This window comes from Pan paniscus, chromosome 13 (genome assembly GCF_029289425.2).
Source record: "Pan paniscus chromosome 13, NHGRI_mPanPan1-v2.0_pri, whole genome shotgun sequence".
NCBI classification, from domain to species: Eukaryota; Metazoa; Chordata; class Mammalia; order Primates; family Hominidae; genus Pan; species Pan paniscus.
In genome coordinates this window covers 83,699,328-83,717,397 of record NC_073262.2, presented here as the reverse complement: position 1 = coordinate 83,717,397, position 18,070 = coordinate 83,699,328, and the positions used below count along the sequence as shown (strand labels likewise).

General features: G+C 34.3%; 1 protein-coding gene across 3 annotated transcripts in view; it reads right to left on the bottom strand.

The window, feature by feature from the left end:
• Positions 1–3,291: 3,291 nt before the first annotated feature.
• UBE2E3 (ubiquitin conjugating enzyme E2 E3) overlaps positions 3,292–18,070 on the bottom strand; it is an 82,792-nt gene continuing 68,013 nt past the window's right edge. For all 3 annotated transcript variants that reach the window (XM_034954600.3, XM_003823548.6, XM_003823547.5), the window contains exons 4-6: positions 8,561–8,693; positions 5,572–5,719; positions 3,292–3,926 (exon numbers count right to left, since the gene is read on the bottom strand). In XM_034954600.3, the coding sequence (XP_034810491.1) occupies positions 3,829–3,926; positions 5,572–5,719; positions 8,561–8,693 (379 nt within the window). In that variant the 3' untranslated portion in view covers positions 3,292–3,828. The remainder of the gene's footprint in view (positions 3,927–5,571; positions 5,720–8,560; positions 8,694–18,070) is intronic.

The following is an 18,070-nucleotide window of genomic DNA, read 5'->3' as shown; positions in this document are numbered from 1 at the left end:
AGACTATTTATACTGTACTTGTGCCTGAATCTGGGTAATCTATTGCTTATTTTTTTTCTTTTCAAAACTTAGCTTTTCAATATATGGTCTTATTAATATATTGGATGTTGCTATTTAAAAATCACCTTGGGCTTCCTGTTACATGAATTACCAGAACCACAGAAGCTGAGAGCCCAGCAGGTGGTAAACTGAAGTAAGAGAGATACTGCTGGAGTTCCAAGGACATTCCCTTAAGAGAAATGCTTATGAGTTTAGGAGCTCTCGTAAGAGAGTCAGGGAGAAAAAGAAGGAAGTGAGGCTTTTGTGTGTATGCCTTAGATATGATAGGTATACACCTTACAGGATCACTCCTCATTTCTAATTTAACAAGATTGATTCTGTTCGACAAAGACAAAGGCTTTAACATTACCTATTACTATCAGCAACGCAGTTATAAATGCTACTCCTAGTCATTCATTTTATAGCCATTTTGAAAGGTCTATCAGTTTACTCTGTAGAAACATCCCATTACCCATTGCAGATACACATTTAAATCACTGAAGAACTTTACAAGAAAAAATTGACAAACTAGTTAGAAAAATTTTGTTTCATTTCAAATAATGAATATCTACTAAAATGTAATTATAATTTTTACTTGGCTATTACTTGAGAAAATTTAGTAATTTATTTAAATATGAAACAAATGAATTTATTTGTATATTGTATTTACCTAAAATAAAGACCACTAACTGGAATATAAGTAGATAATGCTTATGTAGAACCATTATCTCACTCTAAGACAATTTATAAACATTTGAGAAAAATAAATGACGTTTCACATCATGCCATAATTCTGTCCAAAGAATTTACAATGTAAATGTTAACGAAATTGTGTTAATGTGGTGCACGTATATCACTATAATGTAGGTTACTATCTAAAGTCACAGGACTGAAATTGACTTAAATCTTACCATACAGTCACATTCTTATATTGTTGTAAGAACACTTAGACAAGTTAGTGGGGCAGACTCCAAGTTCTTTAAGTATGCATCAGAAAACACCACCTTATTAAATGCTTGCTTTATTTATCAATATAAATTTTCTAATGTGATTATGCAATATATGGTTAAATAAATTTGAAATAACATTATCTCATTTTCCAAATTGATAAAGTGAAATCTGTGATGTTGAAAGTATTTCTATGACAAATATCTAAGGGAGAATACAAACCTACCTACCTCATATTCATTGCAAACAGCAGTTATATTTTGTAAGGTTCCATTTGAGACTAAAATAAAATATTAAAATGAAGATTTGCTAAAATGCAATATTGTACTTTATAATTTCCAGAAGCTATAATCTATGAATATCTACTTTTATAGGGAACAGTTATAACTTGTGTGTGTGTGTGTGTGTGTGTGTTCAATATAAAGTTGTGATGTTATAAACAAAAACTCCACGGGAAAGCATGAAGGTGCAGGGGGAGAGGAAGTATCGTATTGGCTGTGTAATATAGAGCAAGTTATTTAAACTTGTCTATGCACACTGTCAGCTGTCAACTAAGATTCATCAGTGTCTGCTCTCCTAAACCTCTTTAGGTGTCTCAAATGAGATAAGGCACATCAGTGACTGAACAGTGCCCTGGCATGCAGTGGCTCTCATGTCATAGGTTGATCTACTCATTAGAACACCAAGATACTACTAGTCCACTTCAAAGAGTAGCCTGTTCCCTAAAAGAAAAAGCAGGACAAGCACAACAAAATTTACAAGATTAAAACTACTGAGCTTGAGGGTCAACAGAGAAGAGGGAAATTATCCAATCAACTCTTCTGTCTCATATATAAACAAACTAAAACTCAAAGAGTTAAAGTGTCTTATTTAAGGCCACAATGGTAGTTTGTGGAAGAGCTGCAAATATTTTAAGTAACCAATTCCCTCCACTTTATCCCACACCAGTATGGACACAGCCAACAAGTAAGCAAAATAGTTTGGCGGTGGTAATTAGGCTCATGGTAACTAAAGGAAGTCTAATCATAGCATCCCCAAACATCCCAACATTCAGTATGATTCAAGTTTTTCTAGCACCAAGAGAGAAGTTTATTACTCTAGGGTGTAGAATGTACAATTTTGGCAGTGGAGGAAAAACTACGGTTGATAAAAAACCTTACAACTTAAACGGTCTCCGCTTGCATCACATTGACTTGGACTCCATTATAAATTATTAGTTAGGTTTTCACAGAGGTAAAGTCTGAATTCTTCAAAATAGTACCTTTGTATAGTGCTCCTCTGTAATAATGTTGGGGGTGGGGAGTTTAAGTGAAAAACAGATATGTAAGTGTAATTTTAATTTTACTCTGATATAAGACTTCTACTGACAAACAGGAGTCTGCTATTCTAGTGACACACACAACTACACGTTTTACTTTATCCGGAAGCATTTTTATGTTAATATTTTCACTCTATACATTTTTAAGATGATACTTCATTTCCATATTGAGGACTGGAGAAGACATCTGCCCCATATACCACAACCTTGGTTACATGACCAGAGATGATTACCTTAGTCACAGGGAAACAAAACAAAACACCACCACCACACACAATTATACTCTGTTTAGCAAATCTAAATATTGCAAAGTAATTCTAACTTTCAAGAAATCTAACACTTCAAAATTACAACTAGAAAGAAGAAATTTAACCTTCTAAAAACCTTACAATTTGGTATTTTACCAATTGAGAAATAATATCACATCTGTACACTAACACAGTTCTAGTCTACCTTCAAGGCAGACAAAGATTTCTGTGTTCAACTCTGCCTCTGGCTGTATTTGCTGGCCACTTGCCATAGTAAGAATGGTAATACACAACATGAACATTCAAGACCAGGATTAGAAGTAAAAAGTGCATCACAGACTAGCTACCACATCAGTTACCATCTGACAATATTGCCCAGTGCTGAACAAAAATCATCAATTTGGAAGCAACATGTTCCGTAAGATATTACCAGACTCCTGAGTGAGCGAGCCAGGATTTCATATTCTTTTTGGCTTAAACATCATATTACCGAAGTACAACTTTACGTGTTTGAGACCAATGGGTCAAAATCCACTTTTGATTATTTAAGGTCATTCTTTCAATAACAAAGGAAAAAAACTCTATGCATTTAATAGGATTTTAAATGTTTTCAATTTAAGAATGGGTTTATTTGTGCTACTCTTTAGTAATCTTCATAGCCACATTTTTATTTCATCAACAATCATCTCAGATACACTTTCTAACAAGACTGACTTAAAATATTACGACAGGAAACTATGCCTTCAGGAGCATGTTTATTGTGTTTGAGATGATACATCAGGTGCTCTCTGAGCTACAAAGGGTAAAAGGAAATCCTCTCATTACAAACTGACAAAGGTAAAAGGTAAAACATTTTTCACAACAGCATGAACCACATACTCAGAAATAGATCTGGGTTTAATACAAATGACATAATTCCTAGTCATCTACAGCTACTTTTATAACTTCATACAGATAATGAATTAGGCTAAAATGCACTATAATATTTGGTAGACTTCAGGACCAGTATCCTTAGTACATCACAAAATACATTTTGATATCCCAAAGAAGCAAGACTTGCAAGTAGGCGTTTTAAACATAACTAATCTACAGCTACAAAGTTCTACTCTTGATAGCATTTACCTTTTTGGGGAGTCTCCCAGGCTCCAAAGGATAAAAGCAGAGTAGAATCAGTATAACATATACACAGAAGTCCGTATTGTAAAGGCTATAAAGATTTGCAGCACAGTGAGAAGATGCCTTCTGCTCCTTCACACTGCATACAAATTATGTGAATTATGTTGCGTATCTCTTGGTCCACTGTCTGGCTATCCTGTCGTGTTCTGCTCTGTTGGTCAAATACTGAGTGGCTATGCTTCCAACCAGAGGATCCGCTGGAAAAGCAGAAAGAACATTAAAAGCTATTTTGTGGTATCTTCTTCAAGGTATAGTTCTAATATTCTATTAAAATGAAATGCTTATTTTTCAGCAGTATCTTCATATATAATAGCTAGATTTTCAAAAGAAAAAGTTTAAAGTAACATGATCATATGTATATTTTAATATTCAAGTTAGGAAAGTCCCCTTCATAAAAAAAAATGAATTTTGAGCTATATATAAAAAGTTAGATTTGACTTTTATAAAAGATATGTCTTCAATATACAAAAACTATTTTGTAATTTTGGCCTTTCATTCAAAATGGAAGTATACTAGGTGGTTATATTTCTGCTTATGAATAGTTCAAAAATGGTTAATTTTAAAATAAAACCCCAGTCTTACAATACCATGCTATTTCAAATAAAATGCTTCCTTCATTCTGTGCCTGATATGACTCTAATCACTATCAATATTTACACTTGAAAACTTACTTGCCATTTTGTTTTAAGTAGAATTCTGAACTAGAGAGTGAACCTGATATAAATTTTTATTTTGATGTTTAAAAACAAAAAAAATGTACATATGGTACAATATTTGAATTGTACCAAACCATAGCCAGTAAAAAAAAAACTATCTTCCTTCCTGACTCCAACTGCTCAGAAGTTTCTTTCCCTGGCAAACAATTGTTACCCATTTACAACATTACTTCCCAGAGTTCTTACATGCACTGACAAGCATTTAGAATATTATGTTGTGTATATGTATTTTTTCCAGTGCCTTTTATACTTAATATATCTTGAAGATATTTCCCTATTAGTTCATATAGAGTTGTCACATTCTTTTAAAACGTTACATCTATTAATGGGCATTGAGGTTGTTTCCAATACTCTAATAAAGGATACCACAATGAATATCCATCTGTCACTGTCTATTGCATATGTATCTCTGCCGAGCATAAGGTAACAACAGTAACAGTCTTTAGTGACTTATCAAATATTTAGAAGTAAGTCAACTTAAAAAAAAAAAAAAGGTCACATAACGAAACAAAATGTGTGAAATTTCAGGTCTAAACATCACTTTATCAAGTCAGCTACCCAAGTTTCTGAAGTTCACATGTGGCAGGCATTTTTTAAAGTTATGAATTATACACAAATGATTTTATCTGAGGTTATATAATCATAATCTAGTTCAATTCTCATTGGCTATCATTTTAATATCCATTACTACTACACTTAATATAACTAATTAATTCAAAAAGGAAGGGAGAACAAGAAGCCTTCTATTATTAAAGTAGTTGCCTAAAAGCATACAGCAGCATGGAAGGAGCAGGAATAGGAGGCACTGGTTTCAGAGACATTGCTTTACTCTTGTTAGAAGTGGTCTGTGCACCTAAATACTTTTAAAAGTAGAGATTCCATTAATGATGGTGACAAAATAATTATAGAGTGGTATGCCATTAACAAATTAAATGAAGGTATTGAGAAACTTTTGGCCTAGTCTACTTCAAATGGCATTGGTAATTTCCTCACAAACTGTTTTATGGGGATCTTTCTATGAATAACATTTACCTCTCAATCTACATTTAAAGCTAACTTTAAAAAAAAAAAAAAAAAGCACTCGTTTTTGTAGCCTTACTGTACGTGTTAACAAAGATTTGCTTACCAGGGTTGCAGTCTGTCAAAAGGGAACAAATAGACAGCAAAACCTTTGAAATAGTCAAAGCGGGACTCCAGTTGTCTTTAAGGATGTCCAGACAGATGACTCCCTGACTGTTGATGTTGCAGTGATAGATTCTGGTGCGGAAAGTAACCTAAGCACAGTCACATTAAAAACAGAAGGAAAATGAATGCTGTATTACCAACTAAAACACTAAAAAAAAAATGAAGGGTAATATATCATAGATGATACTAAATTATTTGACTGGAGCTAAACTTAGATTAGGTTTAATAACAAAATTAAATGCTTTTGACTCAGTTGAAAAAAATTTTTTGTTTTTACCCTGTATAGAAAGAACTAAAGTGAGGAACTGATCAGTTATACTTAAATAACTGATACAGTAATTCCATCTATGTGTGTGGGTACGTCTGTTTGCATACACATCCACACCATATACAACTGTGTGTGTACACATACATACAGAAAGACAGAAAGTGAGGAAGAAGAGAAATGTTTTGGTGCCAAAGGTAAGAGGAACTGATGAAGATTTTTTTTTAAAACATAAAAGTTACATCAGTTTCTTAGTAGAAAAGATCAGTATCAATTCAGCTCATTTCTTACCAAACGTTAGAAAATACTGGAGGATTTAGAAGACGGTTGGTAAAATCATTCACACTACCTGCCTTTCTGTTTCTTAGCCTTTTATTTCTACAGCTGGTTCACTGTCTTGTTAGGCTAAAATATTAAAATAAAATAAACAAGGTTTTTAGCTACTGGATAAAGGAAACTAATATATCCCTGAAATGTGTGAGAAAAGAAGATAAATCATAAGAACAAACACTGCCAAGTCTCAAAACAATCACAAACACTAATTGGATAGCTAATTCACAATTGGAGTTGCCGAGAAAAAAAAAAATTTCTGATCATTTGAAAACTAGCAGTGTACTGTGAGCACAAAAGTTGAATCTGGGAGGAAAACAAATGCTCTCAAAAGTGTCTTCCTGAAAAGAATGCATGACAGGGAGGGGGTAGGGGACCAACACACTAGTTTAGTGGGGGAGGAGGAGAGTATGCCCCTCTAGAACTGCTCTGACCAATACAGCATATACTAGTTACATGTGCATATACAGCTCTTAAATTGTGGCAAGGTGAATTGAGACGAACTAAAAGTGTAAAATAAATACCAGATTTCAAAGAGTTAGTACCAAAAAGAAAATGTATAAGATTTCATTAACAATACTCTTACACTGATTACATGTTGAAATGACAATATTTTGATTATGTTGGGTTAACCAATATAGTATTAAAATTGTTTCCTTTTATGTTTTATGTGGCTATTAGAAAATTTAAAATTATACATGTAGATTTTACTATATTTCCATTAATGCTGCTCTAGAATATAGAAATAATTTATGTTCAGATCACTGACATTACTGCTCAATACATATGTGATTTACAAATATATTTTCAGCTATAACTAGTGAACAGAATAGCATTCATGAACAGATTTCTATTAAATATTTATTATCCTTCAAGAAGCTTAACTTTTCCAAACTTCAAAAAGATTTAGCATTGCAGAGAAATAATTGTTCTAAATACCAAGATTATACCAGAAATCTTATTTTTCATTTGTCCAACTATAGATCTTAATGGTTAATACTGTATATCTTAGCAACAGAGTGAACACTAAAGAATTAGATAATATATTGCAATTTCAGCAAAAAACCAACATGCTAAATTTATAATCATTATATTCATCAAAATTACTGGCAAATCATATACAGTACTATATAGTGTGAAATTCTTATATTAGTCAATTTCTGTTTTTCATTAAAAGGTGTCCAGGAAAACTTAAGAGTCTTTTTCTTCAATTAATCTTCCCCATATGCAAAAATAATTTCAAGATCTTACATGCTGATGGGACCACACGGTAAAGCACTTTAAACACTAACAGCTGTAATTGAGAGTAAATGGTGTCTGCGGTTTGGGGTAAATACCACTAGATGGCACTCCTTACCTTGTTAGACAATACGTTACTGAGAAATAACCCTCTTTTATTCACAAAATAAATCCGTTTATGTGCACATATACATATACACACAGGCTACATAAATTTTAAATGGTACAGACTGCAACATAAATTTTTTAAAGTACAGAGAACAAAAGTTACCACGTTGGAAAAGAAAAACATTTCACCATAGTTAAGGGCTATGGACTTGACAATACACTTTCCCCTGCTATGTCAGACATCTCTGTAACAACAGCATAATAATGCTCATGGTTAATTCCAGTGGTTTTTACCTGCTGACTTGACCATTGTAGAAACAGAAGTTAGCGGAGGGAGCCATTCAAGTAACTGTTATATTTAAGCTTTGCAAAGTTGACGGTCATTAGAAGGCACAACTCACCCCGTTCTCTGTTATCCATCTAATTCATACTTTAAATGAACTCAGAGCCAACAAAACTCAGGCATTGTTTCCATTACTACATCATACCCACAGAAGGTACAAAATGAGTTTACTAAATATTATTAGTTTCCCTCTTCTTGGCTATGAAGTTTTTGCTTATCTATAAAGGTATTCAGCACAAAATTCACATTGTTAAACCCTTATTTCTGGAAGCTGTCCAACAGTTTTACTTTTTATCCTAATACCTTCATTAATACCTTAATAGTTAATTAAGGTATTATTAATTAAGGTATTAATGAAGGTTCATAGGATCTTCTCCCTCATAAGCATAAAATTTATCTGCTTTATTGATGTGCAAGGTATAGTTTTATTTACAATTAAGAATTAAACTCTTTCTGTTTATTACAAGTTATTTGTGAAAGGAGTCAATTACTGTTTTAAAATTCTTGATTATGTGAAAATTTCCATATCAATCCATGAAAAGCAATGAAATCAAAATAACTGCATCAATACACATTTAAGTTCTAGAATAACCGATTTTAGAGGAGAAGGATTAAATACTAAAGAATGCACTTCAAGCTTCTTACCTTTGGTGGCTTAAATGGATAATCTGATGAAAATGTGATATCCAGAAAAAACACACCACCTTCATATACAGAACCCGGTGGACCAAGTATAGTTGATCTCCATTCATAAATGTTATCTCCTTTAGGCCCAGCACTATTTAAAAGAAATTAAAAATCAGTATGTACATATATTAGCAATGAATGTTAATATCCTAAAACCAGGGAAGTATTAAAGGTAAATTAGCAATCTAGAGCAATAAGAAGTAAAATAAGTATAAAAGAAATAAGCCCCAATGTGTTTGCATGTGCATGTGTGTATGAACTTATTTGGAAATATTATAAACTTACAGAGGAAATTCAAGAAAAGTACAAAGAAAATTGGTATAACTTTACCCAGTCTCCATTAGCATTCTGCTCTGCCCCATTTGCTCCTCTCTCTCCCCGAAACACACACCCCTCTAAACCTGCAAGCATGCATAGAGACATACTTTTTTCTGAGTCATCTGAAAGTTGCACACGGCCTTTTCCCCATAAACATGTCAGTGTGCATTTCCTAAAAATAATCTCCTATAAATCACAATACAGTTACAATTTCAGTAAATACATTAATACAATTCTTTAAACTACAATTTGTATTATAATGTTGTCAACTGGTTCGGTAATACTCTTTTAAAAAATTAATTTTTCTCCGATGCAGGACCCAGTCTTGGAACCATGTTATTTCCTGTGTCCTTATTCTCCTTTAATATGGGTCCTTTCCGCCTTTCTTTAACTCTTATAACATTAACGTTTTTTGCAGAATCTAGTCTTCTTTTTTAAAAAATGCTCATCATTTTGAGCTTGCCATGTTTCCTCATGATTTGATTCATGTAACGCATTTCTGGCTGAAATAGTATGTAAGTGATGTGTCCTTCTCATGGTATCACATTTGGAGGCACAAAGCATCTACCTGTACCTCATTGGTGATGTTAAGTTTCATCGTCCAGACAAACTGCTATCCAATTTTCCTACTGCTTAGTTACTATCTTTTCCCTGCAACCAATAAGCAATCTTTGGACAGACACTTCAAGACCAGGCAAATATCCTGCTTCTTATCAAAATTTCTTCCCAAGATTTAGCATCCATTTGTGATTGCTATGGTTTGATTTGTCCCTGCTAAAACTCAAGTTGAAATCTGACCCCCAAACGTGGCAATGTTGGGAAGTGTCGGGGTCAGAGGGGTAGATCCCTCATGAATAAATTAATGCCCTCCCTCAGGGGTGAGTCCTCACTCTAGCAAGAATGAATTAGTTCCCAAGAGAACTCATTGTTAAAAAGAGTGGCTTTCCTTGGTTTCTCTCTCTTGCTTCCTCTTGCTTTGTGATCTCTTTGCACTTGATGCCTGCCTTTCCACTGTGAGTTGAAGCAGCCTGAGGCCCTCAACAGATGCAGATGCCCATCAGGTGAACCAAATAAACCTCTTTTCCTTATAACCTACTCAGTCTCAGGTATTCTGTTACAGCAATAAAATCATGATTTTCCAATTCTAGAACTTTCTCTACACTTAACAATTACCCCTTAGCCTCTTCTCCTGCCTGTACGTATGTACAGAAGTATTACTGGTATGGTCTCATTTTTTCCCAATGCTTTATAAGTCATTACTGAGTTTAATTATTTTGATACCCAAATTATTGCAGATTTGGCCGATGGGGAACCCTTTCAAAATGACTCCTATATCCCTGCAACATGTTAGCATCTTTTTTTTTTTTTTTTAAGCATTTCCTTCCTTTGGCATAAGGAATCCCATCCTTGGAATCAGCCATTTTTCCAAAGAGCCAGGATTCCTTTCAGTGCGAATGTTGTAAGAAAAACCAAGATCTGAGTCCTAGGTGCTACTAAGTCTTAGTTACATTTTGGTGCACTGCGCTTAACACACCATTACTTTATAAAATACAAACAAGAGAGATAGTTCAAATAAAATCTAAACTCATAATTACTTGTTGGTAAGACGACTCATACGCCTTAAACTCTCCTCTAATATATTTTACTGCCAGTTGATAGAAGAGCTTGGATTCCCACACCAAATTCTTAGTTCTTAAATGTGCTCTCTTCCCACTTATCATGCTATTTGCCATCGGACAAAGTGTACATTTAACTATAGGACAAAGTGGACATTTAACTATTGCAGGATAGTAAATAACTTTTCCTATTGTCTTGGAGTAGACTAAGCAGAGAAGCTATGGTAGTATGATTACTTTGCTGTACCCAAAGACACCTAGTTTAGGACAAGTGAGGGCTAAAATCCAGTCCTAAAATCCAGGTAGTGTTGGCTACCTGTCTGGATTAGGGGCCTCTTTTCATTCTCATAAATGTACCATCTGTTAGTCAAAACATAGGGCAAGATGGGAAGGGGTCAGGAAGGGACATGAGCAGTTGCAGGGCTGAGTCCACTGTAATTTAAACAAACCGTATTAGAGGCTAGCAACTGACCGACGCTCTCTGTCTCTTCCACTGTCTTGGAATCATCCATTTTTCCTTCTCTGGTGAGTGATGCCAATAAGAATCCAACAATGCCATTTCTCCCAACTTTATTATTATTTTTTAAAATCTCTATTTCTCTCTCCCTTCGAGTTTCCATCTCAATCATCTTTCCTTTACAGCAAAACTCCTTGGAAATCTTATCTACATCTGCTATCTTCAGTTTCCCTCCTCTGTTGTTACTTGAACTCATTCCAAACAGGCATTTCCTCCCATTACTCCACTGAAACAGCTCTTATCCAAAGTCACCAATGACCTCACCACTACACCCAATGATCATTTCTCAATCTTCATATTATTTGACTGGTCCAGCAACATTTGACACAGCCAATCACATCCTCCTTGATACACTTTCTCTTTCATTCCTAGAATAACATACTTTGTTAGCTTTCCTACATTTCCTGGCCCCTCGTTCTCACTCTCTATTCCTATTCCTTATCACCCTAAGCTTTAAATATCACCAGTCCTCCAGAGCTAAGACCTTACACTCTTCTCTTTTCTACCTACATATACTGTTTTGGTTATCTTATGCAGTTTTACGGCTCCCAATAGCACCAATATGCTCTTAACTTCCAAATCTGTAACTGCAGCCTAGATTTTTTTTGCTCTGCAAGACAATGTCAAGAGAACAAGGCAGGCAACAGTCTTGGACAAAATATTTGCAAAAGATGTACCTGATAAAGAACTGTTATCAAAAATACACGATGAACCATTAAAACTAAAGAAAATGAACACCCTGATTATAAAATGGGCGAAATACCTGAACAGATACCTCACACCAAAGATAAACAGATGGCAAGTAAGCGTACGAAAAACTCATGTCATTAGGGAATTTCAAGTTAAAACAAGAAAAGCATGCCACTACACACCTATTAGAATGGCCCAAATCCAAAACACTAACAACAAATGCTGAAGAAAATGTGGAGTAACAGGAACTCTCATCCATTGCTAGTGGAGAATACAAAATGGTACAGGAAATGCAAAATATCTAGATTCATTTTTATGCATCTGGATGTCCACTTTGGAAGACAGTTCGGCAATCTTGTTACAAACATAAACATATCTTACCATAAGATCCAGTAATCACACTCCTGGGTATTTACTCAAATGAACTGAAAACTTATGTCCACACAAAATTCTGCATGCAGATGTGAATAGCAGCTTGATTCATAACTGCCAAATCTTGAAGGTGATCAAGATGTACTTCAGTAGGTGAATGGATATATAAACTGCGGTACCTCCAGACAACGAAATATTATTCGGTGCTAAAAAGAAATGAGCTATCAAGCCATGAAAAGATATGGATGAAACTTAAATGCATATTAGTAAGTGGGAGAACCCAATATGAAAAGGCTACATACTGTATGACTCCATCTATATGACATTCTGGAGGCAAAACTACAGAAACAGTAAAAATATCAGTGGTTGCCAGGGGTTAGTGGGGTGGAAGGGATGAAGAGGCACAGCACGGAGGATCTGTGAGGGAGTGAAACTTTTCTGTATGGTATGAATGGCGGATATGTCACTATATATGTGTAAAAATCCATAAAATGTACAACATCAAGAGTGAACCCTTATGAAAACCAGGGACTTTGCATGATGTTGATGTGTCAATGTAGGTTTATCGATTGGAATGTAACAACTATACCACTGTAGTGTGGGACAATAATAGCAGGGGTGGTTGTGTGTCTGTGCAGGGGCAGAGATACAAGGGGTTTTCACTCAATTTTGCTATGAACCTAAAACTGCCCAGAAAAAGCTATTAATTTAAAAAACACAAATTTTAGAACAAGCAAATATTTATATATTAAAATAAGAGGTCAATGTTTCTGTAAGTAATGGTTTATAAAAAGAGTTACTAACTTTTATAAACGACTATGTTCCAAAAATTTGTTCTGAAATCAGGTATTTTGGAACTTGAAACACATTTTGACCATAGAACTAAGGTGGTTTAAATCCTGGTCCACAAAATTTATTTAAACTATTTCTTCTATAACATTAAATAAGGTACTGTATATCTGCAGTAAAAAATACTGAAAAGTATGATATACGGTTAGACATTTTACAACTACATAAACCAGAGTGCCTTCGAATTGACCACTCTGGCTCTCAAAGTTCATGTAGTTGGCAGGTATTCACTCTGGCCTCTGATCTTTTCCTACTCTTTCAAACATATCTTTATAAACCAAGGAGAAAAGAGATGTAAAAATGAGGAAATTCTGGTCACAAAGAACGAGAGGAAAAGAAAAAGATTATTCCTGGAAACTTAAAGGGTGGTGAAACGACTAAGAAATGACTAAGAGGGAACAGCATTGTAAAAGTGATGGCGAGGTGTCCTGTGCACAGAGAGGCACATGGAAAGCCCACCAATCAGCCAGATAGAAGAGAGGTAAGGATAAAAGAAAACCAAGGTAGAAAAGTGACCAGCAAGCATTTCACAGCAGATAGGAAAATGGAAGACTCCTGGAACAGCAGAGGCAGAAGAAGCAGAACAAAGAAAATAAAACAAGGAGTCTACCCTGGCCTTAAGAGTGGGTAGACCTTTCAGCAAAAGTGATTAAAAACTAGGTCTTGATATGATTAGAAACTACAAACTGGGAGGTAAACAGGAAAGGAGTATTTCTGAGGCTATTGCTAGACAATAAAAAGGACTAGCCAATGTTAGTGGTGTTAAAATGTGTGAAAGTCAGGTGTTCTCAAGGATAACTGCCTGCACTGTTAACTTTCAGCACTCAACCATTTTCAGATATTTTTAAAATTCAAAATTTCTGAAAAGCAATGAGCATATACCTTAAACAGCTGGGTTAACGAAGATATTTAAATGCCACACAGACTCTAGCAAACGTGTCCAACCTGCCTTATTTTGCTGCTGTTGTTGTGCTGTTTCGTTTTATGCTTTTAACAGCCTAAAGCCATGGGTTTTAGTTTCTGTCTCTAGTGATAAGAGAAAAAGAGGATGAGGAAGGGGCTTTACTGGCCTAACCAGAAACAGAAACTTCAAGAACCTACGACTGTATTCTTTCCCCTGGACACCCCTGCAAAGTATTTTAATTAATTCTTGACATCACCAACATCCTAACTAAATGGGAGAATTAGTTACACCTTAATGATTGTAATTTAAGTATTACATCTTCTTATAGGATGTGGGTGTGTCAGCCACCTTTCTTTTCTCAACCTTAACAACTAGATAAGATTCACTCAGATTAATAATATGGCTAATAAAAGGAGACACTTCAGCACAATGATTCAGTCATAATTAGGTTAAATCACACAATTTTTACATTGTGCCAAACTATATGGAAATAACCTCGGTGACTCAGAAATGTATCCAGTGTCTTCAGACTCTATACAAAATAATTTTGTTTGGAAAACGTATTTTTGACTTAAAAACAGATACAAAATTTTAGGTACAATGCCACACTGCATAAAAAAGCAGTCTAGAAAACAGAGAATAGTAATTATAAAACTAGCTCATGTATTCACTATAAATACATATTTAAAAAGAAATTACATACAAAAGGTTACTCCATTAGGTTGGACTAAGTATTTTAATAGTCCTAAGAATTTGCACACATATTCTATTGCAAAAGTATACTTCAGAATTGGTATACTTAAAATGCATAATATTGAAAATTAAAATCAATCACTACTAATATCACCAAAATAAGCAATAACTGTTCCTAATGTTGATACGACTTTTCCCACAATGAGGCTATCAAGTTAGCATCTCAGTATGAGTAATAGGGGTAGGAGAGATTAGAAAGAGGAGCCCTTAAATTAGACCAATCTTTAGAAAAGACTGGAATGAGTTAGGTAATTAAGATTATAAATCAGTTCATTACAAACGTTTGTAGGTCAGTAATGCACATTTCAGGGATTAAGCTGCAACTCAGTAAGTACACCTAAGTTCTAAGAAGAATATTAAAAATGAGAAGATATCCAACCTAGCATTGTTTAAAATACTGAAAAAACTGCATAAAACCACTACGTCTACCAATAAGGAAATAGATAATTATACAGCAATTAAAATGAATGACCTATATTTTTCAGCAAGAGATAGCTCTCAAAAATAATGCTGAGTGAAAAAAGTTAAGCTGAAGGATTAAACATGTAATTTAATACCATTTATTCAAGTTTTAAAAACATAAAAAAGATCCCACATATTGTTTATGAATGCATACATACACCGTGAAAGTATGAAAACATATAGAAATCATGGACCAAAAATACAGGACAGTTATTGCCTCTGGGCAGGAAGGAAAAGGAATGAGACTGGGAAGAAAGTACGAAGAAACTTCAACTATATATAGTTTTATTTCCTTTAAAAAAATGTTCAAGCTAGAATACATGAAAGGATTACTGGATTATTACTCAAGTCTTACCTATTACTGTACGTTGAAACAAGAAAGAAGGAAGTTTCAAAGCACACCAGAGCTCTATTTTACTATTAACATAACTAAAGAAAGAAAGAACATTTTATGGAGTGCCCACTCTATGCCAGGTGCTTTATATCACATCTAACTCAATAGTAGTAATCCTGTTCGAGTATTTTTATCACAATTTCACAGATGAGAAACCGAGCCAGAAAGGTTAAGTGACTTGCCTAGGGTCGTATATGCAGAGCTAAGATTCTCTTCTAAAATGTCTTCACCACAAATTTGAAAGCAATAAATCCATACAAATATTTTTAATTACCCAGCTCCTGCCAAAAATAAAATGTAAACAGATTCAGAAATAAAGGTATCTAATCACGTACTAAAGGTGATTCTGTAATGGCTTCTACTCTACAGACTTTTAAATGCTTCAAATAATTTGGATTATTAATTCTTTGTTCCATCTCTGCTTAAGTGTCTACTCTAAGAGTCCCTCCCAAACTTTAGGATTATATTTCTGAAGAGAATCCCGTTGAACAAAACAGCAGGTGACAAGATGAGTTTTAGAGTCTTTTAGCACTTAGGATGTGGGGATGGGAGGAAAAACAAAATGATATAAAATTCAAGTTTTGAAAGAGTTGAAGAAAACCCGCAAGGTATCACCTTCAAAACAAATATGGTCATTTGCATTAAAAATCTACACTAGTATGTAACTCTTGCCTGAAACACCTTCAATAACTGTTCAGGAAATAGTGATCTGAGTATTGCCTTGTAAAGAAGTGGATTCTTTTCCTAAAATTTGTATTAAGCAGATTCTGATATGTAAGTTTTTGAACCATCCCTTACCAGCTTCACATCTTTTACATAAATTACTACAAATGCTTGTGTAACTTATTGGCCCTTTTGTAAATTACTGTGATGCCTGAAAGTAAGATTTTTGAAATCTAGTCTTCATTTTATATATTCAGGGTATGGCAAATAAATATATTTTTTCTTTCTGTCCAGCCCTAACAACCTTATCACATGGCCTACAGAAAAGTAGTAGTATTTCATAGTCTTTTGTTTAAAGGAATTAGATTGAACATAAAAATAAAATGGCTGGGTGTGCGTGCTATATACATACACATAAATTCAGTCTGCAAAACCATCTTCATTAAAGAATTAATAACTATTTCTGGCAGTCAGGTGTACATATAAAAAGACTGATGAAGTAAAAAAACTATGGCATCTGCCTAAAGGCTTCCATCTGCACAGATAATGCAATAATGCTTTCTTGATCTAGTAATTACCATATAGTCTTTCTTCAAAACTATTACTATAAAGCTTGTGCTTTGTCTATCTTAAGGCCTATTATGACAGTCATCATCCAAACACAGTCAAGTCTATTGTGTATAATCATAAGAAACACTTTGTAAGAGAAGAATTCTGGTACAGGTATTTTTCATTGCAAAGTACTGTACACTTATATAAATGTAGATGAAAACATTTCTACAAGTACAACCATACAGAAGGTGAAATAATTTAAAAAACACACACAAACACACATCCAAGTCCAGTCAGTTAAACAACATTGTGAATAACTACTATGGACCAGGCACTGGGATGCCCGGATAAACTGTGGGTGTGGTGAAATTAAATATCAACATCTGTAAGTACATTGTCTTTAGCTAATACTGTGGTCACAATTTCACACTTAAATCCCTTGTTTTTTATATTCACATTCATTGTGGTGTATAATATCCAACTTAGCTAAAATACCTACACTCAAAAAGCTGCTCTGTCCAGCAGATCCTTGACTTCTCTGCTAATGGTGACATAAAGAATATCTTTATCCTCTGAAGCTTCTTTACTCCCTCAGCTGAAATCTCCAGAAATCTCAACCCATCACCCTTTCTTCTCCTAGTTGCCGCTATTCTCTCAGCTGAGTTCTATCTTCACTGCCCAAGAGAGGGAGAAAAGGTAATCTTAGCAATGAGTTGTTCATTTTAACAACCTTATCAAGGCGGCTGGGGCTCAGGAATATCCTTAGGATGCAGAACAAATTTAATTATATGAAGTACATCAAATGCTAAATGGGCATGTGTGAACTAGGCGGAGAACACAGGTAGCTTTTGTAATATTTTTCTAAAGGAAAGCCAAACCTCTATATTGCTTTCCAAACTTCAAAAACTGTTTATAAGTGAACAGTTGTTATTCCTGAGTGTTTTAGAAAGAATCATATTTATTTAGGTTGAAAGCAATTAGGAGTTCACAATTAGGGAAAGCTATAATACAGACAATTAGGGTGAGAGGAGTGGCTGGGGAAATAACGTAGAAAAATAATTCTACTAACTAAAAGGGCAGACCTAGGTATGTGCTAGTGGTTCCCATGATTTTATCTTCCTACTCCTCTTCCCAAGAATGACCTCTTTTTGGTAAATGTGTGAATTCTTATGTAATCTCTATAACAACCAACCAGGAAATGGTATTGCTTATTAATCCATACTGTGCCTTGTGAACCTATGAATTTACTTTGAATCAAAAAAAGTATTTAAGCTTTAACAATATACAAAATACAGTACTTGTTAGATTCAATAAAGACACCTGAACAATGAGATTATGTGCTGTGTATTAATTAAACTTTTTTGTTTTTCAACATATA